The sequence below is a fragment of the Oreochromis niloticus genome, linkage group LG1, assembly GCF_001858045.2.
Source record: "Oreochromis niloticus isolate F11D_XX linkage group LG1, O_niloticus_UMD_NMBU, whole genome shotgun sequence".
Lineage (NCBI taxonomy): Eukaryota > Metazoa > Chordata > Actinopteri > Cichliformes > Cichlidae > Oreochromis > Oreochromis niloticus.
Window position 1 is genome coordinate 33020740 of NC_031965.2, and position 16593 is coordinate 33037332.

The following is a 16593-nucleotide window of genomic DNA, read 5'->3' on the forward strand; positions in this document are numbered from 1 at the left end:
GTTGTTGTGGGAACTATTATTGTGTTTATCTGAATATCGAATTAATGCACAATTAAAGAGATATTGCTGCAGACTGAACTGCCTCCACAGATCGTCAGTATTTACATCTTTAAACATTAAACTGATATACAATTTGATCTGTTCCTGAGGTGCAACTCAGCTGAGAGATTACCAGTCATATTGTGCATAAGGAAAGAAAACAGTTACTTAAAGAGTCACATGAACAGTCGGCTCCAGGATATGCCTCCAGTCATTACATAATTACATACATAAACACTACCACATATCTCATTTTACACAACAACAAACCTGAGCATTTATGCACAGACTCAGACACAAACAAGCAAGCTTGGGTCACACACAAACCAACACCTACACACATGAATGGTTACCTGCGGATGAAGCCCCCACTGATGGCCATCTGTTCACGTTCGTCCACCACTCGTGCCCCCGGCTGGCTGTTCACCACTCCATCCTGGTTCCCTCCCCAGGCCTGGCCCCCGCCCTTAATCCTACCACACATACAGTTCAGTCAGAGCCAGTGTAGCTTTTCATTCTGTATGTATATGTTTATGTGTGTGCATGTATATGCATGTTTGTTAATGACTGAATGGTTGTGTATGTGTGTATTTGTGGGCACCAGTGAGGCAGCCAGTGAGTGTGAATGTAAGTAAGCATTTTTATCCATGTGGATTTATTTCTTGCTATTTACTATCAAAACATATATATATGAATATATGTTTAGAAGACACTGCAGATGGTTTTAAGCCACATACCAGCCACGTATGATACAGTTACATACATGCATTTGCAGTCTGTTAGCAAATAATTGATCTAACATGCAGATCAATTGAATCCGACACAGTAAGCTTCAATGTGGCTTATGCAAGAAAGGAATTAAAAGTTTAAAAACAAAACTTCTCCCACAAGCGCATACAGGAAAGCACAAACACTGAACACAACAAGCAGTCTCCAGACAGAAGACACACAAACACACAGATGTAAACATGCAGTGAGGAGACATGCAAGGCAGAAACATGATATTTGACATGAAAAAGGGAAAATGTAAAAAAAGGCAAAGGATCCGATACATTCTACTATCTATTAAAAGAAAGCAGTTAGATCCAATGTGATTAAAAAAAAACATATTAATTAAAAAAAAAAAAATCCCTAAACATACAATGTGATCATTTTGCATGGAAGACTTGCTAAAATCAGCCCTTCATTTCATCTGGATGGATAGATCAGTAGGAGGATTCACTGCATACAGTCAAATAAGCAAATGTAATTCTTAACATTTGTTTCATAATGCTTGGAATATCTGATAGGTGAAGATTTCCACTTAGGAAAAAGCATTAAAAAATACTTAGGTAACTTAGAAAAATAATTTTGTTTGGTTTTCAGCCAATTACAGCCCATTTGAGGCAACACAAATTCACCCATCAGGTATTCTAGACATGCTAGAATTCTTTTTCATGCTATTTGACCCAGGGTTGCCATACAAACAGTCTCAATCAAATGAAACATATGACGTAACCACAGGATTACATAACTACTGGTTTACAAAAGGGAGGACCAAAGAGCCATAGAATAGACAAGCTCTTAACCCAAAATCCAAATCTTCTGGAAGCAGAATAAAGACAGATTTTGAATACACCCAAATATTAAATATACTCTAAATGGGAAAAAGAAACTTCACTCATACATAATGACTGTTGTGTTGAAATAAAGCAAAAAGGATAGTGCTCAATGTCACTGTGTTGGACAATAATTATCTGTTGTTCAAATGTAATGTAATTTCCAGATTAGATCTAAAAATTGTTGCTTTACACACTAAAGGCAAACAAAAATACTAAATAATTACCAGTGAAGTAATAGTGAAGTAATACAGGAATAAAATCAGATATTACACAAAAATCATTTGTTTGGTTCTGACTAACCTTTTCCTCAAAAACAAAAGAGCAAATTTTACCCAACTCCCCATATTCATGGTTTGTACCGTTGTACATATAATGTGCATATTGCTAAACATTAAGACTTCGCTTTATTCACTCCCAGGCAAATGTCTGAGAAACACTTTGGGTGTAAACCAAATGAAAATAAAAATACAATTTACTTATATATACTTTTGGTTTGTAAGCCACTTGTATCTTCTATAGCTCTGAAATAGTATAACCATATGCAGCAAATGTATTGGTCCCAGAGTGTAGTATGCTCAGACATGACTCAGTGGCCATAGTTTGGCTGCTAAAGGGTAGAGAACAGATCACACAGGAGTTTGGCAAAACTGACATTAGCAATCCATCTAAACTTTAAAAAGTAAATATACAGATTTAGGAACTTTAATACTGAAATGGTGGTCAGAAAAAAGAAAACAAGTTTGCCTAACTCATGCATGAGACTGTAATGTGCAGGGCAATGTTGAGGGAAGAGAGGTAGGATACAATCTATAATCAGAGGTAAGGTTATATATTTTCCCAGCTTTCACTTCCTTAAATATATATTTGTGTTTATAAGTGATACAATAACACTTGTAGTTATACTCCACAGAAGCATAGAGTCCTCCCTACTGTCACCAAATTCATAATTTCCTCCAAATAAATTCCTGGATCGCTGGGGGTTTCTCTCTAATATTGTAGGATCTTGAACTGACAGTATATAAATGGATAGAGTATTTAAAATGCATATTTTCACCACATTGTCTGCAAAAAGGCAAAAAAACACATTTCCAAAAGGCTAAATGTGAAATATAAAACTTTAAAGTATGTCTCTGAACTGGAGGACCCATCAGACTGCCTGGCTGTGACTATCAAGTAACTGTGTAATCCAGGATAAGATTTTTTACTTGATAACAATAGCAACCAGTAAAACAAAGTTACCTTTTTCTTCATAGAGTCCTATTGTAATAAAAAAAAAGAAAAAAGCTTGAATTCATTTGAATGCACTGAGGCATAATCAATTATATATCTTTATGTAAGGAGGCGACTAGCTGATTTGTTTTTTGGTTGGACTTTTACACAGCATGATGCGTCATGCTGCAGGATGTTAGGGTGGGAGTTTGGGTAGGGTTCGGAGGGTTTCTGTGGCCGAGATCCTTGCAGATGCTGCTCCCTGCTGGAAGAGAATCTCTCATCCAATGTGGAATGAAGGGCTTTTGACAGCTGCTGAGGCTGGACAGAAAATACAGTGGCATCCGTATGTTGTTCATGCATGCACACATTCTCTCCCTGCAGAGTCTTAATTTTAATAATCTGTCTCACACTCGTGCATGCAGTGCTGGTGCCTGTTCAGAGAGCGTGCTGTTGTGGCTGTAGGCCTGACTGCTCACACCACAGTTCACCATGCTCTACACACCAGAAGCAGGCAGATGGATAAAGAGGCAGGTAGGCAGGCACTGAAACACATGCAGTCAGGCGACATAGGCAGCACCTACTTGTTACAGGGACATGAACATAGACCACAGAACTGTCCTAGATTGTTCAAATTCTTTTCTGCATCCTTCATGTCCTTATTGATTTGGTCCATCCCCTCCTCGATGCGCTCCAGTTGTTCTGATTACCAACACATTGTCATTTATCCCAGCAAAAGAACGTAAGCACATGAGAAGAGAAGAGAGGAAGAAATTGCAGGGTGGAAGGAAGGGGATGGGAGTAGAGAAGGAGGACAAAGGAGAGAAGACAAAAAAAGACATTGACTGTGACAAGAGAGACATCAGACATCACCATCACCACCACCACCACCATCACCAGCACTGGACAGGCAAGAGCGCACGACTCCTGGCCGGTACCTACTTTTTAATACATGGGCATATCAGACCACAGCATTGTCCTATATCTTTTAAATCTTTCTCGGCCTCCTTCAGGTCTGCGTTCACCTTGTTCATGCCCTCTTCCACACGATCAAGTTGTTCTGGTGAGGACAAAGGCATGAGAGTGTTGAAATAAAGTTGACTGGTTTGTATCGAGGGCTGGCGCTCTACGCTAGACTGCAAGAGGCAGACTGTTTATTGCTAGATGCAGAAGGCAAAGCGGGCAAAAAGCATTAAAAGTATCAAATGAACTATAATTTTTCTTCATCTGTAGCTTTTCATGTGACTTTTAATTGCATGGATTTCTTGTGATAGCCTTTTTTTCCCTACCTCCACCCCATGGGATCATTTTTTCTCAGCAAGTATATCATCCGAGTGGTGCTGAGAATCAGTGGCAGTATGCTTCATCCAATTCTGCAAGTGTACACGAGGACATTTATTCTGCCACTTTGACTGCCTAAATATTACTGCATGCCAGTGAGCTTAGAAATAGATAACAAAGAGAGTGAAAGACAGACATTCAGGGCTGAGAAGCCTGAGATCCAAAAGGAATGAAAAGAACTATTACTGTGCTTGTGTGAAAGCACATCAGAGAGTTTAACAAAACAATGCTGCACGCAAGCATTAAACAGGCTTCAGTATTAAAGCCACAGAAAGAGAAGGTGATGCCATCTATAGGTGCCACCATAGTAGTTACTCTGGTCATTCAAACTGATTGAATAATCCAGTCATAGCGCCTGCACATTTTAATAAAATATCCACTAGTGTATTATTAAGACAAAAGGAAACAATGTATCGATTTTTCAGTCTCAAGCCTAGCTGTAACGGCATGATGTAGAAATGAAAGCAGTCTGACACTGCATACCTCAGCCAAGGCTTAGAATTCACTCTACCCCATTCATGAACTGAATCCCTGGATAAGGAGGACTATCTGGATCCAGATTAGTCTTATGATATTTTATTGAGAACACCAAGAAAATCTCTCCCGAGTTTTCTTACGTCAGTGTGATACTATTTTTGTAAAGCTACAAAATGTCTACTTAAAAAGAATTCTTCAAAGTATTCTCAGATCCAGATCAATTCCAAGAGTTAAACACGTCAAAGTTAGCCCAAGTTCCACCTGTAGAAAAATTTCCTTGTAAATGAATCCATAACCTTTTAAATAATCCTGCTAATAAAATGACAGACAGAGAGACTCAGACATATTGCTAAGCGGAAACCAATATTAGTTAAGAAAAATGGAAAGGATAAACTTCAACTCTTTATTAATAAACTAGTTATTATGAACATAAATCATGCCAAAATCATTATGCATGTTCAGCCTGCAGGGGCTGCATTTATAAAACAGACTCGGGGTGAAATCTGACCTTGATTTAAATAGAAAACTACTTCATTATTTATATCTAAAACCTTTTGCAAAGTCTAGACTTATGTAAGTGATTTTCTTGCTTATGTATTGCAATTTTTGACACATATCCAAGCCTGTGAAAAGGCTGCTTGCTGAACGCAGCAGCGACACACTCCCAAGTTACATGTTTAGCGTTGTTTGTTAACTCAATGTTTAGTAGACTTTATCTTCTCTATTAGTGGCCATCGTCTGGTCATCACAAAAGGTTTAGTCTTCTATTTTATTAACACTCAGCTTCTTTAATGAACTAAAAATAACTATATTCTTTTTGTGATCTTAAAATTAAGTTCATGGATAAACACAAAGGCATTTTGTTTTAAATGACAACCCCAGATGGAAAACGTGATCAACAAAGTTTAGTGCTGTTTGCTAAAATGTCCCAATTGTTAAAAACTCATCCAACAGTTGTGTATAATCCATCAGCCTTGAGTCTGGTTGAATTTAGGTCACACAGCATGTAACAGCCAAGTAGGGAGGGGCTCATTAGCTGCAGCAAGACCTCCATCACAGGTAAGACATCTCTGCAAGAAATGACAAATCTCCTCCGGTGTGACCTGTGCATGAGTGTGTGTGCATGTCATTTAGTGTAAAGTGCAAAGAGGGATTAGTCACAGCCCAGTTTACACCTCAACAAGAGTGTACTAATTACTACAGGCATGACCAGCCCAGTGATTTTCTTTAATAGAAATATAGGAGGTAATATCTATATGTGAAGGAGACACAAATAAATTACCATCAGTAACCAAGAGAGAAGGATAGACAGAAAAAAAGAGAAAGGCAGTGCAAGCAAGAGAGATGTAGGGTCAGGTACAGAGGACATTAGCTTAGAGGCAGAGGCAATTTAAATCTCAGCATTGATTGTTGTCCTGTTATTACAGCAGTGAGCTGTGTGCTGTGGCAGGAGTTACTCAGGGGGGAAGTAGATGTGAGGAAAGAGAGAAGAGGAAAATAGGCTATCTGTTCCTTTGACAGGCCAATTACTGTATGCTGCTCTCTCATGCATAGAACTGCCTGCTTAAGATACAGACATATTCCCTATATGGAGGACCAAAATAAATAACAAAATGACTCACTATAAATAAAACTGAATGTGCCATGAATAACATAGTAAGATTAAATGTAAAACCATTTAAAAAATAATATTCATAAATAAATTCATGATTCATAAATATAAAGGGAGATAAATTAAAATGGGAGCTAAATTAAAGCACAGAAGGATTAATATAAAGCTAAATAAATACATTAGCAAAAATAAAAGTAAAACATAAACCAATGTCACCTTTTATATACAGTGGTGTGAAAAAGTGTTTGCCCCCTTCCTGATTTCCTAGTGTTTTGCATAGTTATCATGCTTACATGTTTCAGATCATCAAATTTTAGTCAAATTTTGATATTAGATATTTAATATTTTTGAAATGATGATTTTATTGATTAAGGGAGAGACGTTATCCAAACCTACCTGGTCATGTGTGAAAAAGTAATTGCCCCTCTTCTTAAATCATGAATTAACTATGATTAACCACATTTTTTAGAAAGCTGAGTTCAGTTTCACTAAACACACTTAGGCCTAATTACTGGCAGACCTCTTTAACCAAGAAATCACTTAAATAGAAGCTGTCTGACAAAGTGAAGCAGACTAAGAGATATCAAAAAGCAGCACATCATACCACAATCTAAAGAAACACCTGAGAAACAAAGTCACTGACACCTATGAGTCTGGAAACGGTTCAAAGCCATATGTAAGGATGTAAGGTTTTGGCACGCCAATGAACCACAGTGTACATAAATGGAGAAAACTCAAAACAGTGGTGAACCTTCCCAGGAGTGACCGACCTACTAAAATTACTCCAAGACCACATCGCTGACTCATCCAGGAGGTCACAAAAGAACCCAGAACAAGGTTAAAGAACTGCAGGCTTCACATGTCTCAGTTAAGGTCAGAGTTCATTATTCAACAATAAGAAAGCAAAAATGGCATCCATGGAAGAGTCCAAGGAGAAAACCACTGACCAAATAGACCACAAAGGCTTGTCTCACAATTGCCTAAAAATAATCTAGATGATCCCACAAGTCTTTTGGGAAAATATTCTGTGGACTGACAAGACAAAAGGTGTAAGTTTGAAATTTTGAAAGTTTAAGTCTCGTTACATCTGCCATGAAACTAACACAGCATTTCAGAAAAGGAGCATCATAACAGCTGTCAAACATGGTGGTCGTAGTGCGATGGTCTGGGGCTGTTTTGCTACCTCAGGACTTGGAAGACTGCATTTTGTGTTTACTTGTGTTATTGTTGTGTAATATTTGACCTGAATCATTTAAGTGTGACACTTACAAAAAATACGAAATCAGGACGAGGGCAAGCACTTTTTCACACGTTTTCAGCAAATGACTAAATGTTTAGATATATTTAAAGGATATTAACTGTATATATTTACTTACTGAGACCTTTCTTTCTTCCTCCTTTGTTTGTTATTATAGCATTTCTGGCTGCCTGTATTTTCACTTATGAGCTATTGCTAAAAACTCTTTTACGCATACTCCATGAGCCTTGTGTCTCTACATGCATCCACGAACCACCAGACTTTGTGGTTATTAAAGGCAGAAAAGTAGTCTTCAAAGATTAATATGAAGGTTGGAAAAACATACAAATTCAGTCAGTTTCAGTATGTTATTAATTTTAACTTCTGTGGGACTCAAACCACTGACCTCTGACTGGTAGTGCTGGTAGTAGCCTTCACTGAACTTAATTTTCTTCACACACACTAATACATGCATCACAGAGTTTGTGCAAAAAACCTTTCCATAGTTCTAGCACACTTTTTAAAAATAGTGAGGACTCTCTGCAAACATGGACTTTTTCAGAGATGATAGTGTTCATACACTTTAAAAAAACTGTGGGAAAAAAAATCAGAACTAACATAACCATTGACGTCAAACAGTAAGAAGTCTTATTTCTATCTATAAGCAAAGTGTTTCATTCATGCAGTAAAGCTAACATGCTAACTGTGTGCATTTGAAGCTAAAGCGACACACACAATGGTTTGCTGTTGTAATGTTTAGTTCTTTAATTTCAGCTCTACTCAGTTTTCACATTTTTTTAAGTGAATCTTAATAAATTATCACATGGACTGTTTCATTCACCGTATTCTTCATTCTAAACAGGTTTTGCACAGCTAGTGTTTAGAGCTTCCAGTTAAGCTAGCTAGTTGAGCCACACTTGATGGTTACTGGGTGTCTGCACAACTGGCACAACAACATGTATTAAGTCACTGATGCGTAAAATCTCCAGTTACACGTATAACTAGGTTATGTTTGAGTTTAAAAACAGCTGGAGCTGACAGTCTGCACGTGTTAATTAATACTTCAGCATTATGTACGTGTGTAGTTTGCAGACAAACAGTGAAGGGATTTATGATCCCTACTTTGAGGGTAAACATCCAGAAAGTGGTTTTCAAATGTAACGGTAATCCACCCAAGTATTAAGAAATAAACATACTATACTATACTACATTACACAGAAATACTTTTTTTCCCTCTAAATTTGACTTTGTTGTGAAGCGTGTTCAGCTGTTTTGCTCACTGAAAATCTTAAAATGAAGAATCTCCACAGAAAATCATTATTTTTTTGACTTGCTCCCAAGTCACGTAGACAAAAACAGACCTGAAAAGGCTCTTCTTGAGCCACACAGTAAATCCACTGACTTGTGAAATCAGGTGAGTGTCCTTTTAAATCGATCAGGGCAGCATTTGACATCATGTGCAGAAATATAGAGAGAAGTAGTGCTTATGTATGTGTGTGTGTGTTTGTGTGTATGCCATTAACAGTGATATAGATTTCTTTTACCTCCCGAAAAGGACTTTGGTAAGATAAATTATCTGTCACCGGCTGACCTCTGAACATTTAAACCTGACAATCAGGTGAACCGCAAACGTGTTAGCTTGGTTTAACAGAGCAAATTCAAACATGTACTTAACATATAGCTAAGAAAGAATACAATTTTGAATTGATAAGGTGTAGGGATGCACTGATGGTGAAATGTGGGCTAACATCAATGTGTCGTGTTAAACTGACCAACAGCTGATACCTGTTTATGATGTTATCAACCACTGCCATCGACAAATCTCATGATATCTGAAGTGGATGGTGAACGAGGGGAATATCAGCCTGCATCAAAGCTCAGCTGATGAACTGGTGCATCCATAAACATGTGACTGAGAAAAGGGCATGAAAGTATAATACAGGGAGGCAAAGCAGAAGGCAAGCTCAGCAGCACATTCCAGTATACTCCATTAATCAAATGTAGCTTTTTCTTACAATTGTGGCTTCTGTCACTGATAAAAAAGTGTTGTGCTGCATTCAGTTTTACAGTGATTCTGTTGTTTTGGTTTGTATTTTTAAAAAGTCACATCCCTAAAAGACAAACGTAATCAATGTTTAGTTTAGCTTAAAATTATGGAAAGAGGAAGGCAAGAAGAAGAAGCCAAGGTTGATCTAGAAGAAGTAAAAGTTGCAAAAAGGTCTCCGTAGATGAACCTGTGGAAACCCCTTCATTTCACTTTTCCCTGTGCAGGTCTGCTGTAGGACCATAAATGTCATTATTTTTCCTTAAACTTGGTCTGAGAATCTAAAGTGTTATACTGGATGTACTGATGACGACTCTCCGATTGTACACCGTGAAACTGCAGCAAGAGAGAATCAGGAGCAGAGCAGATAAAAGTGATCTCTCCCTGTCAACTTACCTCCCTGTTCATCCAACATGACGAGAGTCCTGATGCCAGCATCTTTACTCTAACAGACAGACAGAAGGAGAGGTGAGAAGACGACAGCAGAGAAGAGAAGTGAAAGGAAGAAGAGAAATAAAGTTGACAGATGAGTGAAGGTCAGCAGAGCAGAACAGAGCAAAGCTATCAGAGCAGCAGCAAAAGTGGGTCAAATTGCAATCTGAAATCACATTTTGGAAACTGATCCTGTGAGGCACAGTAGAAAACAGCAGGGACATTTTGACAGCTTCTTGCTTTACAAAACTGCTCCTATGTCTGTGTGCTAAATATAAAGATTAAAGCAGATGATCGGCTAGTCGGCTCCGTCCAAAGGTGAGAAAAAAGCACCTCTGAAAGAAAATGGCCACCTGATATTTTTAGGTTCATTTTTTAAAATGGGATGAAAGATATTTAAGCAACTTTCAAATGGGTTCTGGGTACAGCTGTCTCCCCCAAAAGAGTAGTGCACCCCACTGCATATATAGGGCACCCTGAGGTACCCCTGAGCAAGGTACCGTCCCTACACACTGCTCCCGGGGCACTGGATTGGTGGCTGCCCACTGCTTCACTGAGTGAATGGGTTAAATGCAGAGAGTAATTTCCCTACAGGGGATTAATAAAGCATACATTAAAATGTTTTGTGCTTCTTTTTAGTAGTAGCTCGAGAAATATGGTAAAGGAACGGATTGAACTTCCAAATTTCCAAAATCCAAAACTAATTGTGTCTAACATTGTGTAAAAAGCAGGAATCATGAAGGAACTAAAGGATCTGCTACAAACATCCTACTGTCAGGCACCACAGAGGTCCCACAACAATGCGTGAACAGGCCAGGAAGCAAAACAAAACCCATTACAATGTTTTGGCTGTTTGCTGTGCTGATATGTTTGTACAAAGTATCCATCTTTTGTGTATTTAGTTACGTATGTAAAAAGGTTTACACATTTACAATAAATCAGTCCCAAATCAGTCGTATCACTGAAATGGATGCACATCTATATCAGTGTTAAAAAAGACTGCATGGATCTGTATGAGTAAAGTTAAACTGTGGATGAAGAAATTTTCTCAGTATAAATAACATTAAAAGGCAAAAAACATGAGTTTTGACAAAAAAAATTGATAATTCTCAGCATCGCATTCAGCTGTGCCAATGTTTGCAGATTCACTTGCATAAACCCTATGGGAGGGCGGCTTGTTTCCCCAAGAGGGATCATGGGAAATCATGCGAGGGCAGCCATGGCCTCAGAACTACAGGACAGGATATCTGACCTCGCCAACTGGCAGAGTCACGCGGTGACATCACTTTTTTCTGCATGGCTAGTTAAGGACACACATGCTCACAAACTATCAGGTCTTTTTCACACTTCACTGTGAGTCATAAAGTCACAGGATACTCCCCCCCCACCCCCACCCCCCACCCAAAAATAATAATTTCTAACCAATGAACAGATAAGGCACTTTTCAACAGATCCAGACGATTGAGATGAATATTTTAATATTCTTTTTATTATTCTTTCTTTGCACTTTGTTTTGATGCTAACCATTTGTAAATATGTGAAGCAGACCTCTTTTAATATATTTCTAAGCACATAAAGTTAACACATGAGGTAGGAAGAATAAAAATAATGATGTCTTAAAGGTGAACTGATTTTAAGCTTCTTAGAGGCTCAGTGCTGCATCTGTATCAGTTACAATCCTTCAGGTAAACACAGCTGGTATTGATCTTTCATTCACATTTGCACTTTGCTGTCTGACTTACCGGTGTGTTTAAATGTGATGCTAAAGGGTCCTTATACTGGAATCCACAGGATAAGGAGAGATCCAGCATACTATTTCTACAGGTGCCAAAGGACACTTTGTGCATACTTGGTGCACAATGGTATTTAACGCCCTGTCACTAGTTTAATCTGTAACAGTACTTTAAAATAATAAAAAAATATGCATATTTTGAAACTATTTAAAAGTCCACGTTCAGAGATGGGTGGGGAACAGGGGTACAAACACAAGGGAAACACACAGCAAGCCTGGACGACATTTTTTCAAAATTAATTTGGTTACATTAGGCGCTAAAACTACTTGTTGAGAAAAAAACATGATTTGCGTAACCACATTTTACTTCCAACTCACATGGCACATAACCGTTGTAAAGGTACCTCGATACTAGTCTGGTCTAATCTAGTCTAACTAATAAAGGTCATAATTAAAAAGCTTCCTCAAACTAGTTTTCTGTGAGAAAACCTGCCCCTCAGAAAACCGCTGATGCATTTCAAGTATTTGCCTTATGATTCAATAACGGCGGAAAACATGGGTTGTGAGTTTGTGAGTTGCAGTGAGTGTACCTCATTGGTAAAACTACTAGTTATACCTCTATTTAGGCTTAGATTATAATTTACAATTTATATCACTTCACTAATAAAAACAGCTTGTATGAATATAAAATAGCATGTTCATCTTGTGTAGTTTATTCTCCGACTTCAGGCCTGACACCGCTCATCAAATTGGATCTCTCGTGTTATTATCTGCTTCACAGAGACACTGAATTCCGATTTTATGTCCTTCACAGATTTCTTTATCTGTTTATCATTCACATTTCCCCTCGTCTGATCTTCTCGTGTTCATCTCCGTCTTTCATTCTTTTACTTCATTTCCACCGCTCTCATCTGCTTTGTTCACGTATCACAAACCAAGGAGCAGTTTTTCATTTCTCTTCCTACAGGCCTGACATGAAGATAACATCTTTCATAAAGACTTTAATATCTGCGGGTCCTCGTTTATGAAACCTTTTCAAATTGCTGCACGAGTTTATTCTTCTCTCTACATCGCTCTGCTGCAGGATTGTTATTATTGTTATTTAGATGACACATTTACCACTTCGCTGTTAATAAGTGAATTTAAAAATCAAAGAAAAGTAAAACTCTAAGAGTTTAGCGGAAAACAAACAGCCTATTCAGCTTTTCTTAAACCACAAAGTCTAATAGCTTTCAGTTATTTAAAAAGCATTTGCAGATGATTTCCACATCACCTACCAGCGTCATGTTATATCACAGTACATGACGTAGTGTTTTCCTGCCAGTGACTACCAGGCACAGTGAAATCTTCTACAATGTCAGACATGAGTTGTTCAATACACATTAGAGGTTTCTTACTACACTCTGCTATGACATTGTGTAATGTGATGTGTCTTGCACCAAGATAATGGTACAGGTCTGGGTTTATTTCTGTCCTTCACATTAGCAGTGTCTTATTTAAGCTACAAACCACACTCCTGTCTGCCTGGCTGGCCCTTCTGAGCCAAGCTCTCCTTACACACTTTCACTCAGTTTGTGGGTTCGCATGGAGGGCCAGCCACATTAAGAGCTCTTTCCAACCAACTAGACTTAATTAAAGTGGCTTAAAAACCCTCCAAGTCTGCACTAATGCAGGTTTACTAACCACACTTTTACATCTGATATGGAGGAAACTGTGCACTTGCAAGTATTAACTCAGTTTGGTTATTTACTGTCTCAGCAATAAAAATAGCCTTCATCTAAAAGTGGAGTTTTGTTTGTATGTTCTTAAATATTAAAGAACAAGGAAGACAAAAATAATGACGCAGGATCAATTTGAAAATGATGTTAACACCTGAATTCAGAGTAGATGCTGAAAAGCCACATGCTTCAAATGTGGCTGCATAATTATATAACAGAGGTGCAGAGGTTTGTCTTCTGCTTTTATACCTCTGCTCGTCTGTTTTCACTCTGTCTATGTCTTCTTCACCTGATCTACTGGCTGACTCCCTTTGTAGACACCTTTTCTTTTACCTTTATTCTGATCTTTCCGTCATTTTATTGTGTCTGTCTCACTGCTCATTTATCAGTCATTAAAACAAAACAGCGCTCATGTCGCTCATTGTTTCTGTCCGATTTCCATGAGACAAAGACATATTACATCACCGACTCTAAGTGGCAGAAAATTAATGGCTCAAGAATAATAATGATGAATTGACTGGAAAATTTTACAACTGGATATTAAACATCTGAGCATAAAAGGGGAACTTAATCAGAAAAGCAGCCTAAGGTTTTATTCCGGGATCTTGAAGATGGGTGCAAGTTTAATTTAATTATATACTTTTTACATATTTGCTTTCCTGATGATTAGCTTCTCTCATTTTATATCTTCTTCGCTGCCTCAACAGACACTCGCCTGATTTACTCATCTATCCTGTTTTTGGTCTTTGGTTTGAATATGTCATGATTTTCAATAATCATGTGGCTCATACCAGAGATAGAAATAAATTATCTGAGCTAAAGCTACACATAGGTCAGTGACTGTGATTGATCTGTAGGAGGGTTCAAGAAAACAAAGTGAATGTTTGGATTGATTGTACAAGATTGTTTTTTAACCTTTCAGTTTCTGTTGTTTTAATGATAAAGGAAATAATAATTTTAATAAGTAGGATTACTTCAATAAGTGGGATTATCCTTCAAAATCCATAGGTACCCTACAAATAACACTTCATCTTTACAGAAGAAGCACACACTGTAGACCCAAATGAGTACAGTATCAACATGCTAACCCTTCAGGGTACAGAGTGAGACCTGTTTAAACCAGAACAAGCAGATCTAAGACACACCCTTGGACAAAGAGTGGTTCGACTCTGACTGCACCTCAACTTATTCCATTAGTGTAAGCCTTACTATAAGCTCTTTGAGTCCAGAGGTCATGGAGAACCAGCACGTGCTTACAATTTCCTGTAAGTGCACTGTGAGGTCAGAGAGAGAAACCTCACTTTTACCTCCAAATACTATGAACATTTAAAAATGTAGTGAATTAGTTTGTGTATCACTAAATGAGGTCCCTTATAGATCACACTTAGGCCATAAACCCAAATAAAACCAAAGATACTTTAATGATATTTGCTGCATTATCTAAGAAATCTCCAGAGACCAGTTCTCTGGAGATGCTAGGTGAGAGCAATAAAGAGTTTAGCCAGACAGAAGCATCACACAGTGTCTGCTTGTCTCTATATTTATTTCATTTGTTCTCAAGTGGAGACCATAGTCTGGGATGATCGCAAGAAAACACAACCTGTGCTTCAACTCAGAAACAGTTGAAACATGTAAATGGCATTCTCTCTGATTATCTTCCAAAGCCAGAAAAAATCTTTCACTGTGAATGAAAAGCTTTGTATGTAGAGTAGCTCTCCCCAGGGACTTCCATTTGTCCCTCATGGCTTTCTCTCATTAGACATGGTAATTTGTCCAGGGGTTAGTGTGAGGTCATGTCTCCGTTTCTGCTGCCAGTGTGAATACAACAGTAACTAAAGGACATAAGAACAGCTGTTTATTACTTTCATCTTTGTAGCACTTAAAGCTAGAATATCCTGCTGACATGTAAGCTAACTGTAAAAACATCAATATCTTGGGTTTTTTCTGGCTCAATCAAGTGACAAGTACTTTAGGCATCATAGGTGATACAAATGATACTGTACCATAAGGGAGAAATCTAACTGCGTATGGATTTGGAAAAATACATATATATATTTTCAGCAGCAAGAAGAACAAGGATTCCTTGTCTGATCTCAACATTATAGGGTCAGTCTGGATCACACAAAAACACAGAAAACAGCTTAAATTCACTGTGACAAACTGCAGAGTTCTCCAAATATTGATCTCCTGTTTAAGTTAGTGTACTTCACCAAACTCATCTAACTTGTTTGTTGAGGATCATCTGTTATGATAAATGTTGATCCACAGGCAAACAGCAGTCATCATTGAAACAATCAGTCGGTTCAGCGCCTCAGAATCAGGTCAGTAGTGTAAACAGGAGCACGGTTATCGTTTTTCCAGACTTACAACCTTGATGGAGGACATTTATTGCAAGCCGTTTTAACTGTGAGGTGTGCCATAGCTGTCACAAAGCATGTTGAAAACTCACACATTTTCTGGCCACACTAGCACACCTAGTGTTCGTCACTGTCCAACTTAAGCAAATCTTTTGTCCTTTGCCCAGAATTGTTAAAGGATTGCTATTGTGACACAGTGGAGAAGCTCTAACATGCACTGGACATGCACAAGTGCAAGTCCTCAAAAGAAGAAGAGGAGGTCCATCAGGTTTTTAAGGACAGAGTCAAAGAATAGTACTTTGTGGAAGTTATAGAAAGTTTAATAAGCCAAGTGTAGATCTTTTGGGACTGACTAACCAAGTAAATCCATGTGAAAACTCAACCTTAGACATTAAGCAGAAGCACAGGGGAAGGGCATGTACAAGAACAAGAAGATCTCACAGTTCTGGTAAATGTCAACAAATGCAAATACCAAGGCATGCCATTCTTCTCAGCACACGTTTTTTTTCTCTCTCATGTTTTTTGTATCTGTTAATGCGATGTGTGTCATTGAATCACTGGACTCACCTCCTCCACAAGAGCCAGCATGCGGCGAGTACTCTCCAGAGACTGCAGGGGGGGAGAGAAAGATTAGCAAAGGATTAACTTAGAGTCCAAAGAAGAGCAAACACACACACGGTGTGGCACCTGTAACAAATTTCTCAACAACATCTCAGTATGTTAACATAGAAAATGTATTAAAAACATAAGTCAGCAGGTGGAAAGAGAGAATGGAGGACAACAAATATCATAAG

At 38.1% G+C, this 16593-nt stretch overlaps 1 protein-coding gene across 2 annotated transcripts in view; it reads right to left on the reverse strand.

The window, feature by feature from the left end:
* The window catches only part of LOC100696143 (synaptosomal-associated protein 25-A), a 38418-nt gene that overhangs the window by 2895 nt on the left and 18930 nt on the right, over positions 1-16593 (reverse strand). The window contains exons 3-6 of one of the 2 annotated variants that reach the window (XM_005447687.4): positions 16367-16408; positions 9957-10005; positions 3792-3909; positions 393-512 (exon numbers count right to left, since the gene is read on the reverse strand). In XM_005447687.4, coding sequence (XP_005447744.1) covers positions 393-512; positions 3792-3909; positions 9957-10005; positions 16367-16408 — 329 coding nt within the window. Of the gene's footprint in view, positions 1-392; positions 513-3433; positions 3552-3791; positions 3910-9956; positions 10006-16366; positions 16409-16593 lie in introns of both variants that reach the window. The other variant, XM_003437687.4, reaches the window with a different exon arrangement.